The sequence below is a fragment of the Delphinus delphis genome, chromosome 15 (genome assembly GCF_949987515.2).
Source record: "Delphinus delphis chromosome 15, mDelDel1.2, whole genome shotgun sequence".
Taxonomy (NCBI): domain Eukaryota; kingdom Metazoa; phylum Chordata; class Mammalia; order Artiodactyla; family Delphinidae; genus Delphinus; species Delphinus delphis.
The window spans coordinates 40,147,329-40,170,184 of record NC_082697.1 but is presented as its reverse complement, the minus strand read 5'-3'; the positions used below and the strand labels follow the sequence as shown (position 1 = coordinate 40,170,184).

The 22,856-nt window shown below is 34.4% G+C and overlaps 1 protein-coding gene across 1 annotated transcript in view; it reads left to right on the top strand.

The window, feature by feature from the left end:
* ESF1 (ESF1 nucleolar pre-rRNA processing protein homolog) overlaps positions 1 to 22,856 on the top strand; it is a 58,505-nt gene that overhangs the window by 5,172 nt on the left and 30,477 nt on the right. The window contains exons 3-9 of the mRNA XM_060031251.1: positions 1,916 to 2,331; positions 2,942 to 3,055; positions 5,058 to 5,158; positions 6,155 to 6,307; positions 8,818 to 8,932; positions 10,613 to 10,760; positions 15,876 to 16,037. Of these exons, the coding sequence (XP_059887234.1) occupies positions 1,916 to 2,331; positions 2,942 to 3,055; positions 5,058 to 5,158; positions 6,155 to 6,307; positions 8,818 to 8,932; positions 10,613 to 10,760; positions 15,876 to 16,037 (1,209 nt within the window). The remainder of the gene's footprint in view (positions 1 to 1,915; positions 2,332 to 2,941; positions 3,056 to 5,057; positions 5,159 to 6,154; positions 6,308 to 8,817; positions 8,933 to 10,612; positions 10,761 to 15,875; positions 16,038 to 22,856) is intronic.

Genomic DNA, 22,856 nt, shown 5'->3' with positions numbered 1-22,856 from the left:
ATAATGCCTTTTTTTGGCTTTTTCACATCTACTAGTTAGTTATCTTTTATTACTCCCCCTCTTGTGGTACTAAAATAAAGCTCAGTTCCTATTTTCCTCCTAACAAAACCCCTTTTCACTTGGTCTCAGGTCAGGCATCTTTTTGAAGCCTTCCTTATTATAAATACCTCTCTGCCGGCAAATTTAGGTGTTTCTCTCTGTGGTGCTTTAGAACATAATTTCATAAATCAGTAAATGATTTCTTTTGTTTATGAGCTCATGAAGAGCATGGGATCATGTTATACATCATCTCCCTTTTTGGTCCCCCCAGCTCAATTCTTTGTACATAGTACTCAATATTTGGTCAGTGAATGACTATTATAAGATTATAGGACCACTTATAGGCTCTATCCACTTAGAACCTGTGAATCAGAAACATAAGCTCCAACTTAAAGATGAATAAGATATATAAGATATAGCTATACTCACACAGATATGCACAGAATAGATAGAAGCATATGATTGTTTTAGAAATAGGAAATCAGTCCTTTCTGTGTATAATGAGGGCCAAAAAAAACCCAGTTTAAGGTGAAACCAGTCTTTCACTCATATATTGCTAACCATAAGCCAGTTGCAAACTTTAAGATATAGCAGAAAAGTTACTATTTTGCTCTCTTCATAACTGATCTTATCCACATCACAATGTTTTTTATTATATACAAGAATCAGTCAAAGACTTTATTTCCAGCTCAGACTTCTCTGAGCTGTAGACTCATACAGCCGATGGCCTTCTCTATATCTCCTCTTAGATGGCTCAGAGGCACTTCCAGTTCAACATATCCAAAACCAAATTCATGATATACCTCCACCAAACAAACTTGTTCTCTTCTATCATTACCTCTTTTTCTGTCTGTCCATCTAACTAGCTAGCTCCTTCTGCAAGTCAAGAAGCTAGGACTCATCTTTGACACTGCCCAGATTCCCCATATCAAGCCCCTGTCACTGATTACTGTTGGTCTTACCTCCTGACTCTGAAAGTCAAGAGCGACTCACTACTCTACATCTCTACTGCCACCAACTTAGTGCTACCTTCATTTCTCACCAGGAATACTGTACTAACCTTTTAATTCTTTTTCACATCTACTCTTAACTCCCTCAAGTTTTCTACACCGTTGCTGAGGTGATCTCAATATGCAAATCTGATGATGTCCCTCCTTCTGAAAATAGCAGTGGCTTCTATATGTTTTTATGATAAAGTCCAAAGCTACATGGCACCTACCTAACTCTTCAGTTTCATTTTCTACTTGACTTCTGTACAAGAAGACTTCTGGCTATCTGTAATCCAGACATGCTTGCCAGCTTTTTTCTATTAGTGGATCTTTACATATGCTTTTCTTGCTATTTGGAACATTTCCTTCATCTATTAGTCTAACCCTGACTACTTAATTCCTCTTCATCCTTCTAGTAGCAACTCGTTTATCACTTACTTAGGGACCCCTATTTTGTGCTCTCATAGCATCTTGTAACATTTCTTCTTGGCACTTACCCTAGTTGTAATTTCATTTTTTTATGTGCATTGATTTGATGGATTTTATTTGATCAATAACTGTCCATCTATCCTCTTCACCTGACTGGAAGCTTATTGAGGGCATTGATTGTTTCTCTTTTGCCAATGGTAGTATGTTGAGTACCTAGCACAGAGCAGACACTCCATAAATATTGAATGAGTATATGAATCTACTTGTGTGATCTGGGTATATATTAAGATTTCTATTAAATAACTTGGTTAGGCATGAATTTTGCCAAGTTTATATTTTCCTTTAGTCTGTTTCATAGAAATTATATTTTCACTGGATTTGAGGTCAAAATAACTTGTATTTAATTTAATTCAGTGTTTACGTTTTCTTAATTTCTCCCACCTTTGACCTTTTTGCAGTGGTTCCATTCATAATGGCAAGAGACAGCGATGGTCATGAAAACTCAGCAAGTGGTAAAATGTTTGACAAAGAAGCTCTGGAGGAAGATTCAGAAAGTGCTAGTGAAATAGGAGGTGATGAAGAATCTGAAGATGAATTTACAGGCATTTGTAGAGCTGTTGCTGCTGATCTTCATGATGATGATGATGATGATGATGATGATGATGATGGAGGGAATGAAAATGATGAGGAGGATGAAGATGAGGATAGTGAGGATGATGATGAAAGTGACAGTGGCCCCGATCTTGCGAGGGGCAAAGGAAATATAGAAAGTAGTTCTGAAGATGAAGAAGATATGGCATATTTACTTCCAGAGGAATCTGGTTTTGAGCATGCTTGGAGAGAATTAGATAAAGATGCTCCTCGGGCTGATGAGGTGACCTTTTGAATAAATAAGATTATTTGTCAAGAGTACAGTAGAAGTAGCTGTTATAGATGGTAGGATTGATGTCATTAAATTAACAAGGAAAAGCTTTATTGGTAAATAATACTCTTGATGATGATTCTGATTAAAACTTCTTGATACAGAATATACCTATATAAAGTACATGTCTGTCCAAGCAGATAGGGATGAACTTCTATATAAATAATTAAAAGTCACATGAAATTTTTAGAAAATTCTTGTTTTAACTAGGAGTTTATATTTCAATTCCTACTGCACCTATTAGAAATGCTGTAGATTAATATACTCAGCTTTCCTACTTATGGGTGGCAGAATAGCTTAACAAACTTGGTGGTTAAAGAATCAGCTTGTCATGTTCTGATTCAAGAACTAAGAACCAAGTAAGAGAAAGTGCTTTTCTGTTGACAGTTTTACTTTTGTGTGACTCATCTGAAGTTTTCTTTTACATATTGAAACCACTTAAATACTATATTAATGATTTCAGGATTTGGGGAGAAGAAGGCATTATATTTTTACTATCTTAATTTTGCAAGCATTGGGAATGATATAGATTATATCATATTTAATTTTTCTCATTTCTTAGATTACGCATCGTTTAGCAGTTTGCAACATGGACTGGGATAGATTGAAGGCAAAAGATTTGCTGGCTTTGTTCAATTCATTTAAACCTAAAGGAGGTGTTATATTTTCTGTAAAGGTGAGAATTGATTTTATTTTGAAGTAAATATTTCTAAGCATTCTAAGTTAAATCTCTTTTTTTAAAGTCATAGTTTTCCTTCTAAGGAAAATAATCTGGAAGTTGTCCAATACAGTTAAGGCACAAAACTGATACAATAGGTATGAAAGTAAGAAAGGAAGAGGTAAAATTATTGCTCGGTTATATGATTGTGTTTAATTAAAAAAAACAAAGAAATCAACTGAAAAGCTGTTATAATAAAGCTCAGTAAAGGGACAAGGTATAAGATAAATATTTTTAAAAATGCTTCATTACTAGAATTAGCAAGAAGAAAAATTAGCAGCAGAAACATATAAAAGCCTTAGAAATTACCTTAAACAATATGACCTACATGAAGTAAGCTGTTACACTTGATAAATAATACTTGAAAAACTTAAATTTTGAGATACCATATTTCTTGAGAGCCCACGTAGGTATTAAGACTCTAGGCTTTGTAGTATGACAGACCTATATTCAAATCTTGATTCTGATACATGCTGTATGATCTTGTGCATTTTATTGATTAATTTCTCAAATGTCTTTTCTCCTCTAAGTAGATATAACAGTAGTATTTCTTAAGGTAGTGGTAAGGATTAAATGAAAAGAAGATCATGCTAAGTATTTAGTACAGAGCCTGAAACAGCTCTAAATTACTACTGTTCAGTTTAAATATTTAAGATGTCAGTTCTGCAGTTTTAGTATAGTTTCAATCAAAATCTCAGTTCAAATGAAAGTTAAGAAAAAGGTTACCATTAATCATCTAAAAGAATAAACAAGTGAGAATGACTCACAAGTTTTTGAGGAATCATACCAGTATAAAAGGATTCACCCTACCGGTTACAATATCTCAACATTTTATAATGCTACAGAATTTAATAGCTTTGGGTAAAAGTACAGGGACAACTTGATGCAATAGGTAGATAGAAGAGTTTGTATGATAATTTAGAACAAAATAAACTTCTTGAGTACATGGTATTGGAACAAACGGACAAGTCCTTGTGTTGGAGAACTTAGTGCAGGCCCTTGTAATAGCCCCAAATGATAGCCAGATGAAATGAAGAAAAAAATTTTAAAACTACTGGCAGAATAAAATAGAATGGTATTTTTGTTAAATCTTGTGTTTTAGGAGATGGGTAGTAGGAATCTCTGGACTTACAAAGAGGAAAAAAAATACAAAAGAATCAACAGATGTAAGCATATATACTAAAAATTTCTGCATTGAAAGCTATTTTATGCAACTTAGATTAGTAAGAAAAACTTGGATCCCCTAGTGGATAAATTAGATATTTCAAACAACTCAAAAAAGTGTACATTAGTTAATAGATGAATATTAAGCCCAGTTGTATCAAAACAATGCAGATTAATACCATTATATTTCTTGAATCTCAAAAGTGGCCAAGATAATACCAAATCTAGGCGAGTGTGACTCCTTCTTATACCAAGACTATATATAACCTGTGTGATAAGATTGTCATCAGTTCTTTTTTATTTAAAGAATTTCTTTAAAAGAAAGCATTGGATAAACGATATGATTTTAGGGATAAGTTAGGTGTTACAAAATTATGTTTCTTCATTGTTTTATATATTTCTTTAATCATTTTAATATATCATTTAAATTATTTAATCCAATCATTTTTCACACGTGTGTGTGTGTGTGTGTGTGTGTGTGTGTGTGTGTTTATGTATCATTCCTTGAACTTAGAATCTTGTTTCACTTTTCTTAATTTTTCCCTTAGAGCCCAGAATGTATGGAGGAGATATTCTATTTTTGTTCCCAAGCCCACATCTGTTAATCCCTAGCCAAAATGACTATTTTTAAGATTATTCCTGAGGATGCTTTAGCTTCCTATAGTGGGTTTGGAAGTGAAGCATTCTTGCTGTTTTCATTGAGTCCAGTTGTTTAGAGTTCCTGACCTTGACAGGTCTGTATATTATAAAAAAAAGGGAAATATAAATTACATTAATCTTACTTTTTTGTGTTTAGATATATGCTTCAGAATTTGGAAAGGAGAGGATGAAGGAAGAGCAAGTTCAAGGACCAGTAGAGTTATTAAGCATTCCTGAAGATGCCCCTGAAAAGGACTGGTATTAAAACACTCTAGAAAATAAAACTAAACCTCATGAGTTTGTGTCACTAGTTCAGAATTCTGGTCACTTTAATAGTTGGTACTAAAGTTTACACTTGCGCCATTCATGGTTAAAACAGTTTTCAAAGCAGGTTAAAGTCTGTCAGAAGTGGCACACTATTCCAGTAACATTTTTTTGTATTCGTATTTCTATATTCATGAAAATTATTATTGCAGTTTTAAAAACATGTCATGACTAAACTGATTTAGAGGTCTCAGCCTCATTGCCCTGAATCAGTAAGTTTTGCTTTTTTTCTGAGATGTTGCTTTTTATGTAAATGGAATTGAAACTATTTGCCTTCAAATTATGTAATTTCTCTTATTTAAGGATTAAATAGAAAAATACAAGAATAGTAGAAAAAGTTCTTAATCATTGTAATGTAGTATAGAAAAAAGTTTAAGGTAGTTTTTAATCCACTAGGTGGAGCTATATGTGCACTTAATAAAAATTGGTGGCAAAAGAGAGCAGATGAAGACCCTCAAAGAATATGCTGTAGTTAAGTAAGTTGAATTTATACCACGTAGACTTGACAACACCTGAATAAAGTTTTACAAGATCAGTAATTTCTTTATAATAAAAGCTAATGCTTTCCTAGAATATTTTATAATACAGTGATCCTCTCTAGTGGTTTTACTTGAGAAGGCTGTATGTGATAGCAAAACAAACAAAAAAATAGCTATTCTAAGAATTAAAATCACAGGTAAGCACATGTAGTTCTTGCTTTCCTTTTCTAGATATCAAATTCCAGTCAAAGTCCCTGGTCTGTACCTTGTCAAAATAATAAATTGGGCTTAAGTATTTAATGTTCATGAAGGCAAAATCATAAAGGAAGTTTGGATTGGAATAAAAACCAGTTTGTAATTTTTTTTCTTGGAACAATTACATTTATTTTTTAAAGGGAGAGAGTATTTGTGTTCCTGTTTAAGTAAGCCTAATGAGTTTTTCCCCTTTTAGGACCTGTAGAGAAAAACTGAGAGATTATCAATTCAAACGACTGAAGTACTATTATGCGGTAGTAGACTGTGATTCTCTTGAAACAGCCACTAAAATTTATGAGGATTGTGATGGCCTGGAATTCGAAAGTAGTTGCTCGTTCATAGATCTCAGGTAATCTAGTGTGTGTTGTACCAATTTAATCTTGTAGCACAACATGATTATAAGAATTGAAATATTAGAACTGGTAGTGCTCTCTGTCCTTTCACATTCTAAGAGGAATTTTTGCTTTTGGTGAACTTTCTTGTACAACATCACTCTTAAGAAAGAAAACTGGAATGAGAAAATGCTAAAGTATTAGGTATGAGTCACCTCACATTTATGTCCTTTCAGATATGTCAAATATGTTTTTAGGATGATGGGTTTTATGTAGCTATTTCTTTGCAGCTCTCTTTTAGAACTAGGAACCAGGGTGAAGTAACTTCTTAAAAAGCATTGAGGTGGAGGCAAAGGAATTTACTTGTAATAAACTAGTATCTCTTGATCTGTGCCATCCAATACAGTAGTCAGTAGTCATATCTGGCTTATTTACATTTATTTAATTAAAAATTTAAAAAAGCTTAAACTCATTTGCTTAGTCACACTAGGCACATTTCAAGTACTTAATGACCACATGTTGGACAGAACAAATACAGAACTTTACCATCATCACAGAAAGTTCTGTTGGGCAATGCTGCTCAGTGAATGGTGTTGCTGGCTTTATCTTTAGACTTGGGCATTATTTCCACCACGTACTCAGGCTTCACTGACCCAAGCTGAAAAACCTTAGGTGTTTGGGAATGTCTGTTCTAAGGAAACCGGGAAGCCGAACTACTGTACCATTTTATCATTAGCCTAGTTCTTTGAACCCAGTGAACCATTTTACTGTGACATTTTCAATAGAAATCACTTGTTTGTATCCAGGTTTGTTAGCGGCTTTGTTCTCAAAATGAAATATTTTATAGAAAAAAAATGCATCAATTGATAATCACTGTGACTTTCACACTTCAAAAGCATTCCAACTTGTAGAAGAATACAAGTAAAATTTTTTTTTTTTTTTTTTTTTTTTTTTTTTTTTTGCCGTATGCGGGCCTATCACTGTTGTGGCCACTCCCGTTGTGGAGCACGTGCTCCGGACGCGCAGACTCAGTGGCCATGGCTCACGGGCCCAGCCGCTCTGCGGCATGTGGGATCCTCCCGGACCGGGGCACAAACCCGTGTCCCCTGCATTGGCAGGGGGACTCTCAACCATTGCGCCACCAGGGAAGCCCACAAGTAAAATTTTTTGTATTGATAATTTAGGGTAAGAGTTTAGCATGCTTAAGTATATAGCAAGAAGGGCATATCTCATCAAACAAGACATTTCCTTCTCTTTTCTGTTAACAGTTTCAAAAGGAGGTACTTGTTTTGGATATATAAATAGTAGTTACCAAACATTTGTTAGAATGTCAAACTCTGCGTATCATGAGTTCATGTTCTCATGTTCTTTTCAGGATCATTTTATTCTTTCTGTTTCCTTTTTGGGACATTTTTATGCAGTATTAGAATAAACTCTGGCAGTACCTAGAAAATAAGATCAATGACCATGGAAAAACTTATATTCCCTGTCTTATTTTGTCATATATAATTTTATAAAAGAAAATTGAATTTTCTGCTGCCATCCTGTTATCTAGGGCAGGGGTTCCCAATCCCTGGGCTGCAGGCTGGTACTGGTCCACAGCCTGTTAGGAGCCAGGCTGCACAGTAGGAGGTGAGCAGCAGGCGAGCAAGCGAAGCTTCATCTGCTGCTCCCCATTGCTCCCTATCGCTCGCGTTACTGCCCTAAGCCTAACACCCCACCCTCACCCCCCGTCCGTGGAAAAATTGTCTTCCACGAAACCGGTCCCTGGTGCCAAAAAAGTTGGGGACCACTGATGTAGACCTAATGAACCTTAATTATTCATTCCTCCCCTCAAAAATCATTTTTGATGCAATATACAGCAGGTGCTTTTTCATGTGTGGAAATAAAATCTATATAAATGACAAAACTTAAATATAATAACCATGAATCATTTCTCTTTGCTTTTTTCCTCCCACTCCTTAGCCTGATGCCTAAGAATTGTCAAACAATTACAGTGACTGATTTACATTTAACAGCTATTTATTTGTGAAAAAAATTATAAAATTGTTAAGATTTTTTTTAGTCTTGAAGAATCAACCTTAAGCTTTTCCTTATTTTCAGTGACACCTCATATGTATGATACTTTATATTCAGAGCACTTACCCATTAATAATTGTATTTGATCTTCAGAATATCATATAGCAAGCCAATGACTGAGCTATCAGGAATCTAGGTCTTTTTGAAACATGAGGGACCCATGTGTGTTTACACCTGACTCATATTAACTGACTCCTAACGCAGGGTTTCTGCCTACACAGACTTCACTCAAATTTGGTGGAATTACAGATTTATAGCTTAGGAATTTCAGAAATTTTGTGCCAAGGTTATTTCTAACATTGTTTGCTTCATCTACATGTGTGTTCTGTAGAATCTCTTATATGGTGTGTATGTATACACTATACCTAATTAGAAGAGAATCTAAACTCTGGTTGTTTATCACTGCAGCATATGTTTAAATAAATTTATTTTTTTCTTTGTTTCTTAGGTTTATACCAGATGATATTACTTTTGATGATGAGCCCAAGGATGTAGCCTCAGAAGTGGATTTAACAGCATATAAGCCAAGATATTTCACATCTGCTGCAATGGGAACATCAACGGTATTTCTCAACTTTAGAAAATATATAGCTGGACTCAATTTTTTTAAGAAAAGAGTTATTTACTTACAGCATCTTTAGAAATGGAAAGGATTCAAAATTTTAAAGCATAAGTACAAATAGAAATCAAACACAGGTGTATTTGCATTTTTATCTCCCACATGTGTTGGAACCTATTTTCAAATTTTTGTTATGCCTTTAAGCCTGAGTCAATTACCTGCAAATGTTCTTTTTTCTCTTCTATCTTTCCCATAGAGTGTTACTTAACTAGATTCTTTAATAAGTAATATGTTAGTTATTAATATCCTAGGGAGTAGGGGTAAGGAGGTAACAGATTACTTCAAATCACAGTTAAAACCAGTGGAAATTTAAAATAGAAACACATTTTTTCTGCAGATATGATCCAAAATTCTAAAAACAATTGAAGTAGAATAATTCAGGACTACTAGATGTCACATTAATGCTTAATAATGAACAGCCAAAAGATTTTTATTGAATTAGTTTGTTATTTAGCTGCCTAGTTTCTCTGCTCTTCTACTCCATATACCTTCTATCCACAGCTGGACTCTGCAGCAGCCATACAGGCTTCTCATTGCCTTTTTTGTAACAAGCCACTGTGCTCTTCTGAGGATAGGCTGGTGTCAGAAAGAGAGCTGCTGTATCTGTCACCTGCAGCCTGTGGGTACTGTGTGGCCTTAATTAGTTACTGAGTACAGGGAAACCCCACCAGTATGCAATAAGTGAAGTCTAAAAGATTCAGTCACATAAAATGTAGGATCATGTTATTTTCAAGACTGAAAAATGGGCAAGCCTATCCAGCCAGCCAGTCTGGAGTTCCTATGGTCTGGCTGTATCATCCACATCTGTTCCAGTTCCATCAGTGGTTTTGTGGTTATCAGCTCAGTCTTAATTATCGGAATAAGAGTAATTCTGAATGGTGACTAGCTGGAATTTCTCTGACAATGGCAACTGTTTTAAGGATTGGATCTCTTGGTGCCCATTTTGTTGTCCTGAACTGGAAAGATTAGCCTGAGGGGGAAAAACAGCAAGGATGTGGGACCTGCCCTGTGATGAAGATTAAACCTCTAACTGGACTCTGAGAATGGGGGCTACATAGAAGACAGGAGCCAATCACAAGACCGATGATGTTATAGATGAATTCCTGTGTTGTGGGGGTTTACTGTACTTCCAACAAATAGATGCCTTTTTCATCAGTGGCTCTTAATCTCTTTTGGAAAATGGACCACACTGAGGTTGTGTTGAAAGCTTTATCAGCAAATTTCAGACAGTTTGTAGACCTCCTGAAATGCCTAGAACTCCAGGTGAAAAACATGTCTTGACTCATTCATAATAATGTTACTTTTTTCACTAGTGCATTTTCTTGTTTCTTTTCACCACAATCAGTCCATACACTGATGAATTTTTACTCCAAATAATAGAGTACCTTGCATATAGTAAAGAGTTAGGAGGATGAAGGCACAGGTTAATTGAAATGGTTCCCTTTCCACAGGTAGAAAACTTTTCATTAAGCATGTTATTTATTATTTGTTTTAGCACGTCTTAACTTTTTTAGTTTACTGTTAAACATACAAATTAACGATAAATATTCTTTAACAAGTTTGGGTTGCTGACATTTCCATTTTTATTTTATTTGTTGTTTTTTTTCTTATTCATTGGTGAAAGGTGGAGATCACTTGGGATGAGACAGATCATGAAAGAATTACAACACTCAACAGGAAGTTTAAAAAGGAAGAGCTTTTGGACATGGATTTTCAAGCCTACTTAGCTTCCTCTAGTGAAGACGAAGAAGAGATAGAAGAGGAGCTACAAGGTACTGTTCATCTTTTGGTGTTCTACATTTGTAAGCATTTGGATACCTAAACTAGACTTACTAATGGAAATAAGTTTGACAGTAGCTTAAAAGGGAATATCAAACTAATCTTCAAACTGTCTGTGAAGTAAGCTCACATACACAGTATTATATACACCTTTAGATAGTAATTGAAATTTTTTGTTTAAAGGTATTTTCTTAGCCTGAATTTCTTTAACCAAAAACTTTGAAACCCTGACCTCACAAAAAAGTCTGGCCTTTTAGACTAGTCATGATTGTTGTAGTAATGCAGTCACTTAAACTAGTAAAATGCTTTATTACCCCCCCTTTTTAAACTAAGAACTTCTTTTGGATTATTTTTTACATTCCATTTTTCTGCTCAATTAGTTTACAAAGTAGCCTCTTTCTGTCCATTTAGTGATTATCCTAGAAATCATGACTTGTGTCCTTATTAAAGTTTAATGCTAATTAATATTTTTATCCTCCTAGAGAATACAAGGAATCTTAAAACAACTTTCATGCTATTCTGTATATTGTAATTCTTAAGTCCCATAGGACATTAATATTACTCTTTTGTTTAAATTTACCCACATTTTCCATACTACTTTTGCTCCTTATTCTTTTCTAAATCTCATACTTCTGTCTGGGATCATTTTCCTTCTGCCCTAAGTATATCTTTGATAATTTCCAGTAGTATCTACTGGTGTCAAGCTCTTGAATTTTAGTTTACTCTAAAAATTTCCTTTTTTGCCTTATTTGTGAAGATATCTTCACTGGTAAAAAAATTCTAGGTGGACAGTCCTCCTGTCTCCACATTGAGGATAATATCCTGCTGGCTTCTGGCTTCATTGTTGTTTTTAAGAAGTCAGCCGTCGGTCTACTTTTTTCAGTCTTTTGAAGGTTGCCTGGATTTTATTCATTGACTGCTTTTAAAGTTTTCTCTTCCTTTTTGTTTTTCTGCAGTTTTAATATGAACTAAGAATAGATTTTTTTAATTTATTGTGCTTGGGGTTGGTTGGGTTTCTTGCATTTGTGGCGTGGTATCTTTCAATCAGTTTTGGAATATTCTCAGCCATTATCTGTTCAGGTGTTTCTTCTCCCCTCTCCTCTGGGACTCCAATTAAATATATGTTAGATCGTTTCACTGTAACTTCCATGTTGTTTCTCTCCTGTATTTTTTATCTATTGTATTTCTATGTTGCTTTCTGAATATTTTTTCTTAGCTATCTTCCAGTCCACTAATTCTCTTTTCAGCAGTGTTGAATCTGCTGATGGACTGTTCATTGAGTTAATTTTGATTATTATATTTTTTTACTTGTAAAAGTCCAGTTTGACTATTTTTCAGGTCAGCAATATCAACTTTTTAACGTTTTTTACTCATTGCAGTTATTTTCAGTGCCTTCTTTTATTTCTGTAAACAGAGGAAACATGTTTTTGTAGTGTATGTCTGATAATTTCAGTATTTATTTCAAATCTTTTGGAGTTGATTTCTGTTACTTTACAAGATACTTCTCCTGTTCACTTGTATGCCTGGTTAACTTTTTGTGCCGGTTTGATATTTGAGGTGAGAGTGTCTCATCAGAGAGGACTTTCATTTACTCTGGTCATTCTGGAACCACATCACTCCAAATTTTAAGACTTGAGGTTCCCTGGACCTAGTGGGCAATGCAGGTCTGTGTGAGAGCTAGTTTACTTCTGGTTGACCCTTGCCCTGGAGTATATCCTTTTGGGTCCCTACTGTGGGACCCAAATGTGGGGATACTAGCTGGTTCTTTAAATTTTGTCTTCTTAGCCTGTCAGGCTGCCAGAACTATAGGTTAGTCTCACAGCTGTTTCTTTGGTAGATCAGTACATGCACTCAGGGCAAATAGGTCTTGAACACTGGGGTCATCTCTCTGATCACCATCTTCTTGATTTTGACTTGGTAATTCTTCACTAATTTGTCAGTTCTTTGAAGTTTTCTTTTTTTCTTTTTTAAATCCCTCTGAATCTTTTAAAAAGATTTTTTTAAACACTTCATCCAGCTTGATGTCCTCAGTAAAATGGTTGGTCTGAAGTGTACCTAGCTTCCCATTAATGGAAGCAGAAGTTCTCAGATTGTCTATATCTTTATCTAAAAATTTTTTTGACGATTAAAATGATCGATGGTGTATTTTTAAATTATATATGTTGTTTGCTTAAAATAGCTCATTTTTTTAAAATAGGGCCAAAAAACCCCTTTTCCCTTATATTGGATCTGGCTCTGTTTGGAAATTTGGTTGCTTGATTGTAATTTCTTATTAGTTTTTGGTTGATACTCTCTCCCAGATATCTTGACACTTTCATTTTTGTTTATTAGATGAATTCTCAACCATGCACAATTATGAGTAAGATAGAATTATGTGCTGACAGCAAATGAACCATAAAAGTTAAACATAAGGTATTTTAAATTAGCAGGAGTGAATATTCTTACTTTTATTTATAGCCTGACATTTTTCATACCTGTCCTTTTGGGTTTTCTTTTGCATATATATTGTTTTTATAATTTACAATTTTGTAAATGTGAAATTAAATAAATCCTAAAATGCTTCTTTAGTATTATCATAGGACCATTAAACCTTAACTTTCTTAAGATCCTATGATTTTAGGCTATTGAAGATATTGCTTCACTGATCTAAGTTTTTCATAAAGTATTACTCTTTAACTCTGTTTACGCATTGAATGGAGAATCATGTTTAATCATTCCAGTTTCTTTGTTCAGAAATCTCATATTAATAAAACCACATAATTTCTTAGGTATCTAATAATCTTTGAAAAAGTATATGATTTGCAGTGGTAGTTATATGGACACAAAAGCCTTCATATTTAAGGCCTTGATGGCTGTTGCTTGTTAATTTCTTTGGCATTCCAAACAGTTGAGTGACCATGTTATTTTTAGTGTATACAGAACAGCTGAGTCTTTCTCAAATAGCCTTTACATTTTTTACCCCCATAGATACACTAATTTATCTACATTTTCTTTTATTTATATACTATATGGTCATTTAACACTTTTCTGAAAATTCTGGATAGTTTTTCTTTAGTAGCAGCTCTAAGATAAAGGAAAAAATATCATTCTGTGTATTCTTAAGAGGATTGAATACAAGTTTTTCAAATAGGTTTTCTTTGTTTGCTTTGGGAGAACTTAACTAGATTTTGAAATGACATTATTGAATACATTAGGGCAGTAAATATTATGGGAAGATAACCATTAATTTGTCAATATATTCTTGTTAAGGTCTTGGGCTTTGCTGATTCAATTCCTGACTTCACCACATAGTGAAGTTACTTAGGTTAGGTTTTCTTAGCCCTCAAGCCTTTTCTTTCCAAAGGTATGAAATGAGGATCATAATAGTACCTGCTCATAGTTGGAAAAATTGAGAGAATGTATGTAAAGTCTTAGCATACTACCTCATGTCATATGTCTTTACTTCTAAAACTTTAAGGATTAATGGCTTTTTGTTTGAAATATACTAATTAACTTTTTTAAAGCATGCATTTTTATTTTTCTTCAGTATTTTAATTGATTGCAAAGTCATTTTAATCTATAGTTTAGTACCTCTGATAGATACATTTAGTATATTTGAATGCCTTAGAGTTACTATATGTTCCTGTTGTAGTTTATAAGAGATTATACCAGGGTTTCTTACATTTACAGTTAATTTTTTTCTCCTTTTATATTATTAAGGCTTTCACAAAGTTTTGTCCTTGAATTGGGAAAAAACAGACTTCCATGAGTTAACCCACATTTTAGAGATTCAGAAAGTAAAATTTTAGTACTGGAAAAAAATCAATTTAAAGTAGGCCATCAGAGACTTACCACTAAAATTTCAACCTGGAAGGAGCTTGCTTCTAATTATATTTTCAGAAGTAAGCATTTAATAGAAAGAAATACATTGCCATTTTGTTAATGTGTTCCTGATGTTTTATCCATTGAATTACGGGATACATGACAGAATTCCATCCAACATTATTATTGTGGCACAAAGCACAAACAGGAAAAAAATGAATTTCAGCTGTTTGAGTGAAAATGTAAAAGTGTGATAGGATGGAAAGAATATCGTGGACTATTTTTTATTCATTTAGAGAAAAAAACTATAAAAACATTTACTTAACCAATTTCTTTCACATCACCTTTTTGAAAATGTAAGGACAGTCTGTTAACATTGATGTTTCACAGCTGAATGCTTAATAATGTCAGACATATTTAGTGACCAGTTAGCCGTAGCTCATAGAAGGGAGGGTCTTCTGTATGCTACTTCTAAATTTTCCTATACTGGGGACATTTAGTCAATTCAGTAAGTATGTTTTGCATTAAAACCCAGGTTCTTAATTTACGTTTTTGACTTGGAGAATTACAGTGGAAATATAGAGCAAACAAACTTTTCATGTATTAGTTTTCTTTCGTATTTTTTGCCCATGAATTTTATACTGTTCCGTTGTATTATAATTATTTTTATGAAATTAGGAAATGTAGACGTGAATATTTTCCACATGAGGAAATTAATTGCACAAACTTCTAATTTATTCATTTTTATTCTTAATGTATTAATGAGATCCTGAGAGTAAGCATGCTTGCTCACTATCAAATGGAAAGGACTCATTATTCTTTGTTTTGGATTACAGGCAACTTCCTTTATCTGTATCATCAGCATGAATGGCTAAATCCATTTATCAGATGCATCTCAACACTATTCAGGCTCCTTTTATTGACCATACATTTTAAAGCCACACTGTTGGATGGTGGGAGACATAAAGAGGAAAAAAGTGCCATCCCTGCTATCTTGCTTGCAGGGCGGAAAAGTCTAAGGATGTTACATGACTACAGGATTATTTTGAAATATGAATTTTAATAAAAAGAGATTCCCAAGTGTAATATTGTGACCATGCTAACTTATATTGCAACTGATTTTTATCATAAACAAGACCTAAGTCATTTAACTCATTTTGTATTAAGAAATTTAAGTCTGATTTTGATATTCTATTGTTATAGTGTATCTGACATTGTTTAGAAGGGTGCTGCAGTGACTGAGATTAAACACTGAAGTTAGAAGTAAATTATTTCTGTGTATTAAATGAAATTGATTTTTTTGTTAGGTGATGATGGAGTCAGTGTAGAAGAAGGTGGGAAAACAAAAAGAAGCCAGAAGGATGATGAAGAACAAATTGCTAAATATAGGCAGCTCTTACAAGTTATTCAAGAAAAAGAAAAGAAAGGCAAAGAAAATGATATGGAAATGGAAATTAAGTGGGTTCCAGGTAAGAATTAGATACTAACTAAATGTTCACTTGTTTTCCTTCGTTTGGGGATGTTGGATATAAAAGAAACGAAGATCAACTCTTTGGAAACATAAACTTTAAAAAAATCACATTTTCAAGGAGTATTTTGGTGAGGAAGATAACATGATATCTGCATGCATGATTTAATTCACTTTAGCACCAGCGTTTTCTACTCCTGTGGCTTATTCTTTGTCTCTTTAATTTACTAACTACAAATTATCCATTTATAAAAGTAGACCTTTCCTAGGTTTGATTCCAGTATTCCCAGGTTATAGAAATTTGAATCCAGGCACCATGTATTCTAAAGTCATTAAACTTTTTTTCAAAATATGTTATTAATAAGTGGACTTTTCTCCAGTAACTGCTACTAGACTTTAATTAGTGAGGTTTCACTAACACAAAATATGTAATACATAGTTTTCCATCTCAGTTGTGCAATGTTTGAGTATTTTTGAACAAAGAAGTATAGCATCGTAAGTGGTTTTTATAACTGCCTTGAAGAGTTCAATAACCCAATACTAGTACAATAACATTAAAACCATGTCAAAGCTAAACAAAGAAAAAGCTAGGATAAAGGAGGGTTGTTTTCTAGCATATGCATTTTTTCTTAACCATCCTGGGCAAATCAGCATGTACCTTTGCAAATAATGTGGGTTTTTTTTTGCAAATTACTGCTTTTTACATATATGTATATCTTTTAAAGGTAGGTATAATTTTTGACAAGGATTCAATTCTTTTAGCCTCAATTCGTCTCTAGATGAAAAAATGCTACTTATAGCACCATTGCATTAACTGTTCTATATTCAGTTACTTCTGTTTCTTACACTAGTATGTTTTTGCACTGAGAGTAAAATATCTGTTAGGTTGTTTTTATTTGAGGGGGCGGAAACTAGGATATTTTGATATTTGAGGATTGATTGACTCTTGCAGTAAATTTATTAGGATATACACATATCTTCTGCCTATTTCTATAGGAACATGGTGCTATGTTATAACCCATTTGTTTTAAATGTTTGGCTTTTGCAGGAAGTGGTGGTAAGAAAAAATGAAGTTTAGTAGTGTTATCCTATGAACAGTGGTTGAGAGAACTCAATTAATTTAGCTTGGAGAGGAAAAGTCTAAAAAGTGACTTAATAGTAATTTTCAAGTACTTGGAGGCTGAGTATGTAAACAGAGACTTAATCTCACATACTACCTCAGAAGTCAGTGCTTTTACCAGTGGATAAAAGTTGAAGGAAAGTAGATTTCAGTGTAAGGTAAAGAGGAATTCTCTGTATCATTAGGATTGTTCATCAGAAGAGCACAGAGGCTGCTTTAAGGAGTTGAGTGTCCTTTGTCAGTAAGTCTCACAATAAGGCAATACAACCATACCACTCAGAGATGTGTGAAGAAATTTTTTTATATGAGGTCCTTGGATTTATGATTCCAAGAAATGTTGAATTTTGTCTTTTAGTCAAGTATGTTGTAATTGTAGCTTAATTCTAATCTTAGAATGAGCTTATTGAATGAAGATATTTTAAATGAACATATTTTAAATTGAGGTATTCAGGTGACTATTTGAGAAAGAAGATTTAAAATAAAGTTGATTGCAGAGTTTTATATTAAATATTTTAGAGCTATATTGAGTGGGCCAGATCTAACCTTTGTCTTTATTAGTACAGTTATGTAGTGCAAATACCAAAAAGTGATACATAGGAAGATTTAAGCAGTACAGTTTTCCTAGGATAAACCTCACTTAGTCATGGTTCATTGTACTTTTTTTATATTCCTGGACTCAGTTTAGTAATGTTTCATAAAAGATTTTTGAACCTGTGTTAATGAGGAATATTTGTCTATAGTTTTCGTTTCTTGAAATGTCCTTAATTAGCTTTTGGTATCAGGGTAATGCTGATCTCATGTGATGAATTAGTAACTGTTCCCTTTTATATTTAGCAGTACATTTTTATCTTGACTTTGCTATTTGTGGATGTGATATTAATGTCATATAAAATATTTTGAAAATGTAAAATGAAAAATTAGCATCTGTAATTCCATTACCCTTATTCAGCCACTGAGTGATTAGGTAGATTGTGGTTTAATTTATCATTTTTCTATTGTTGAATATTTAGTCATGTTTCTGATCTTTCATTACAATAGGCCCATGGCATTGAAAAGAAATTTGATCTAAGGCTGTTACCATTCCCAAACCCACAAATATCAGTACTTCCTTAGATCTCTTCACTTTTATCACCAGCCAAGTAATAGGCTTGCTATTTTAGGGCCTTTTACTTATAAAAACAATTTTTTAACAAAGATGCTTATTCCCACCCACCCACCCCATTTTAGAAACGTCTGTGCATGTGAGAACTTGTAGAGACCACAAGGAGAAGCTAATGCTGACAGTCAGGCTCACTCATCAGTTAGTAACATGACTTCCTCACTCACATAGCCGCTTTACATATGCTATGGATCAACCTGTGGTTCTCTCACAAGCTGTTAAAACTACCAGTGTCCAAGCCTCAAATTTAAAATCTCAGATGCCAAACATCTAGAATGTTATAAATAATCTATAGCTTTTTCCATATTTTAAATTATTTTCGTAGGCTAGCTTCCCAGAAATGGAATTACTAGGAAAGGACACGGACACTTTTTGTGTCTTGAGATTACTGCCAAATTGCTTTCCAAAAGGGTTGTACCGGTTTTTAATGCCTTCAGCAATGATGAAAGTGCCAGTTTCATGGAATTATCATCAACATTCGCTATGTAATTTTTACTCTTAGATGAATGAAGGAAAGTTGATATTTTGCTATATAATGCATTTTTTAAAGTCTTTAACCATAGTATTTTTGAAGGCCCCGTATGGGGTATTATTACCCTGTGAATCTTTGGTATGGACGTGCACACAAGTGCGTGCATACGTTTTCTTTGTGTATGCAAATGTAAAGGGTCTTTTACATACTAGACATGTTAAGTGAGAAAAATGAACTACTCTTTCAGGATCTCAGTTTACTTATTTGGAAAGTGGGACTAATAATACCTTTCTTGCTTAATTTGAGATATTATAGAGTACTTTGTAAGCTACACAGTACTATTCATGTCATACGTGTATTTTGTTGAATTTGTGTCTTAAGAAATGTATGTTCCCAGTAACAATTACCCTGAACCGCAGGACTTTTTTGATGTTATACTTCAGAAAACCACAGAGGGTCAGTATGAGATTATAGTATATCATGCATCAGTTTTTCTGTGGCTTGAATTTCCAAAATATTAAACTGCAGAAAAATAAGTACTCTTAATAATCACTAACAGTTGCTGCACTTGGCGTGGCTTGAAAGAAATTTTAGTTTAGACTGTTTAAACTTCCTATCTTTTCACGTTGGATTATACAGTGTAGTAACATTAGGAGTTTAATTCTTCGAGGGTAAGTGTTAAGGGAGGCAGATAACAGGTACATGGGTGTAACAACTGGAGTGAACTACTCTTTCTCTTGATGTTTTAGTTTCTCATGGAGGTGTGATAATACAGCGTTATTAATTGAGATTATAAATGATTAAAAATGTTGAATTTTAAGATTTTTAAGGAACGTTGTAATTCATTGTTTTGATGTGGAGTAACATTGCCCATCTCAGTGTGTTGCTAATAAGGTATCCTGCCTGACTCATTTTGATGAGTAGAGAAAGTAACACATGTAATTAGCATATTGAGACTTTATCGATGGATGTGCTTCATTAGGGAATTTGTAATATACATATAAATAAAGCATAATGAGTTTTATCTCATATATTAAATAACCTCCCCTAATAATTTATGTGATAATAATTTTTTGTTGTAGATACTGCAAGCCGTGTATTTTAATCTTTGAAATTTCATCCAGCATATGAACAGATAATGACATGTTTCTTTGTCTATAATCTTAAAGGAAATTAGATATGATAAAAGTCCTCTTTTTCTTAGTTATCTCCTGATTAATAGACACAGGTGAAAAGGATGTCTGGTCTTTTTTCTACTCATCATCCTGCAGTGCCTGAACTTTCCTTCAAATATTGAGCATATGCCAAGAACCATTCTAGACACCATGTGAGCAAAACATACAAATCCTTGACCTCATAAAGCTTATATTTCTGGTTAAGGGGAGACAGATAAGTCTTTAGTAAGAAAGATATTTGAGCAGAGACTAAAGGAAGTGGAGGTCGGGGGTGAGCCATGCAGAGGAGATTGTGCGAGCAGAGGGGTTAGCAAGTGAGTGGCCTTGAAGCTGTGGCTTATCTAGTGTGTTTGAGGAGCAGCACAGAGAACAGTGTGACCACAGTGAGTGAGTGAAGGAGAGAATAATGGATGATGTCAGAGAGTTAATGGGGCCAGATCATGAGGGTCTTGCAGACCATTTTAAGGGCTTGAACATCTCTGAGTGAGATGAGAAACCATTGGAGTATTTAAGCTGAGGAGCAATAAGATCTGACTTGGTATTTTTCCAGTTTTATTGACATATAATTGACATATGTTACTGTATACGATTAAGGTGTACAGCATAATAGTTTGACTTACATATATTGTAAAATGATTACTGCCATAAGTTTAGTTAGCATCCATCATCCCATAGATACAATAAAAAGAGGAGCTGACTTATTTTTAACAGGACCAATCTGGCTGCTCTACTTGAGAGTAGATTAAAGTGGCAGGGAGGGACAAAATTGGGGAGATCAGTCAAGAGGCTATTGTAATAATCCTGAGATAATAAAGATTGTGGGTTGGACAGGTTTTCAGGGGAACTTCAGAAATTCTCTTCGTCACATGTAAGGTGCCTGTTATATATTGAAATAGACATGCCAAGGAGATAGTTGGATATCCAGTTTAAAGTTCAGGGAAGAGGTCAAGACCGGAGATATAAATTTGAGAATCTTCATTGTACAGATCTCTGTAAGTAAAGAACACCAACGGAGTGATTGTAGGTAGAAAAGAAAAGAGGTTCAAAAATTGATCACTTGGAGTACTCCAGCATTTAGAGGTTGAGGAGAGTTGAGCAGGGACCATCCAGAGGCAGCTGGGAACAAGCTACCTGAAGCAAAGGAGGAAATTCAGGGTTGTGGGGTATCCAGGTGCCCAAGTGAAGAATGCATTTCAGTGAGAAGATGGGTCAGTAAAATACAGACTAAGAAAAACCATGGGATTTAGCAATGTAGAGACCATTGAAGAGTTTTGGTAGAATGGGGAGGATGAGCTTAATGGGGTTAGGAGAGAATGAGGAGTGTGGAATTGGAGACAGTTAGGAGAGACAACTCCTTTTTCTAAAATATTTGACGATTAGGAAGTTGCAGGCATCATCACACTTCATCCTTAAAAAAATACTTCGACATGTAACTTCCAAACACAAAGACATTCTTCTACATAAGCATGACACTATTATCACACTAAGGGAATTTAATATCGTTAAAATAGTAGTCAAATTTCTCACTCATTCCAGTAATATTCTTTACAGTGTTTTTTCCTAATCCAGGACTAGTCATTTTTAAAGTGTCTACAGTAGTTGACTTATAGAATACCCACAATATGGATTTGTCTGATTGTTTCCTCACAATTCAGCTGAAAAGTTTTTGGCAAGAATTTTCCATGAATGATGTTGTATACTTCCCATTGCTTCACATCAGGAGGCACATAATGTCAGTTTGTCCCATTTTTTGTGCTGTTAACTTTGCTCACTCAGTTAAGGTGGTGTCCTACTGATTTTTCCATCATAAAGCTCCACTTTTTCTTTTGTAACTGATAGGTAATTTGTGCAGTGTGTGAATATCCTGTTCCCCAACATTTTACTTGGTGATGTTATAGATTTTTATAGATTTATAGATCCTTGCTTGAATCAGTTATTATATTGTTAGTTGCAGAATATTGATTTTCTGTTTCTGTCATTTCTTCTACATTTGGTAGTTAGCATTCTAACTTATGCTAGTAGAACTCCCTCTAGAAACTGGAAGGGAAAGTGAGATCAAGAGAGCATTTTTCTTTAATATGAGAGGGAAATAACAGCATGCTATATTACTTCTGGGAGTGATCCACAGACAGGAAAAAATGATGCAGAGAACTACATTCTAAAGTAGGCAAAAGGAGTTGGAATGTTTTTGCTCGAGTGGAGGAATTGGCCTTTGGTAGATGTGCATGGACATTTCATCCATTGTAACAGGAGAGAAGGGAAGGAATATGGTCACAGAGAGTAATGAGTAGAAATGGTGGTGGGAGCTTGTGGTACACTTCTATTTGCTTATATTTTTCTAGTGAAATGGGAAGTAAAGTCACCAGCTGAGAGTAGGGATGAGGTGGGGAGGGGGCGATTGTAATGATGGACCGTAGTATCTATGTTGGGTTAGGAGGGAAATGAGGGTATATTGGGGTGACGGATGGGGGAAAGGTCAGAGGATTGATGGACTGTAGGTCCCTGTGAGACAAAAGAATTGTTAGCCTTGGGGTACTAGAGAGAATAAAATGGAAGGATTGGAGCTAGTGGTTGAGGAGTAGGATACTTGAAATTAAGATTATGGTGTGTTTGCAGTTTGGGTAATGACAGTTCTAGTTATGGGGGGAGTTTCTGAGATTACAGGGAGTATGGAATAATAGTCAGTGAACTGTGAGGCACAGGATGTTGGAACAGTCATCTGTGTGGACATTGGAATCACCAAGAATTATGACAGGGCTAGAATTGGAGAGAGTGGCAGTGAGCCAAAGCTTAGCTGTTCAAGAAGTGAGGGGTGTGACTATAGTCATTAGATCTCTGCAGTAACGGGGGAGTAGGTGGTGTAGTCTGATAACATGTTACTAAAAGTTGGGGAC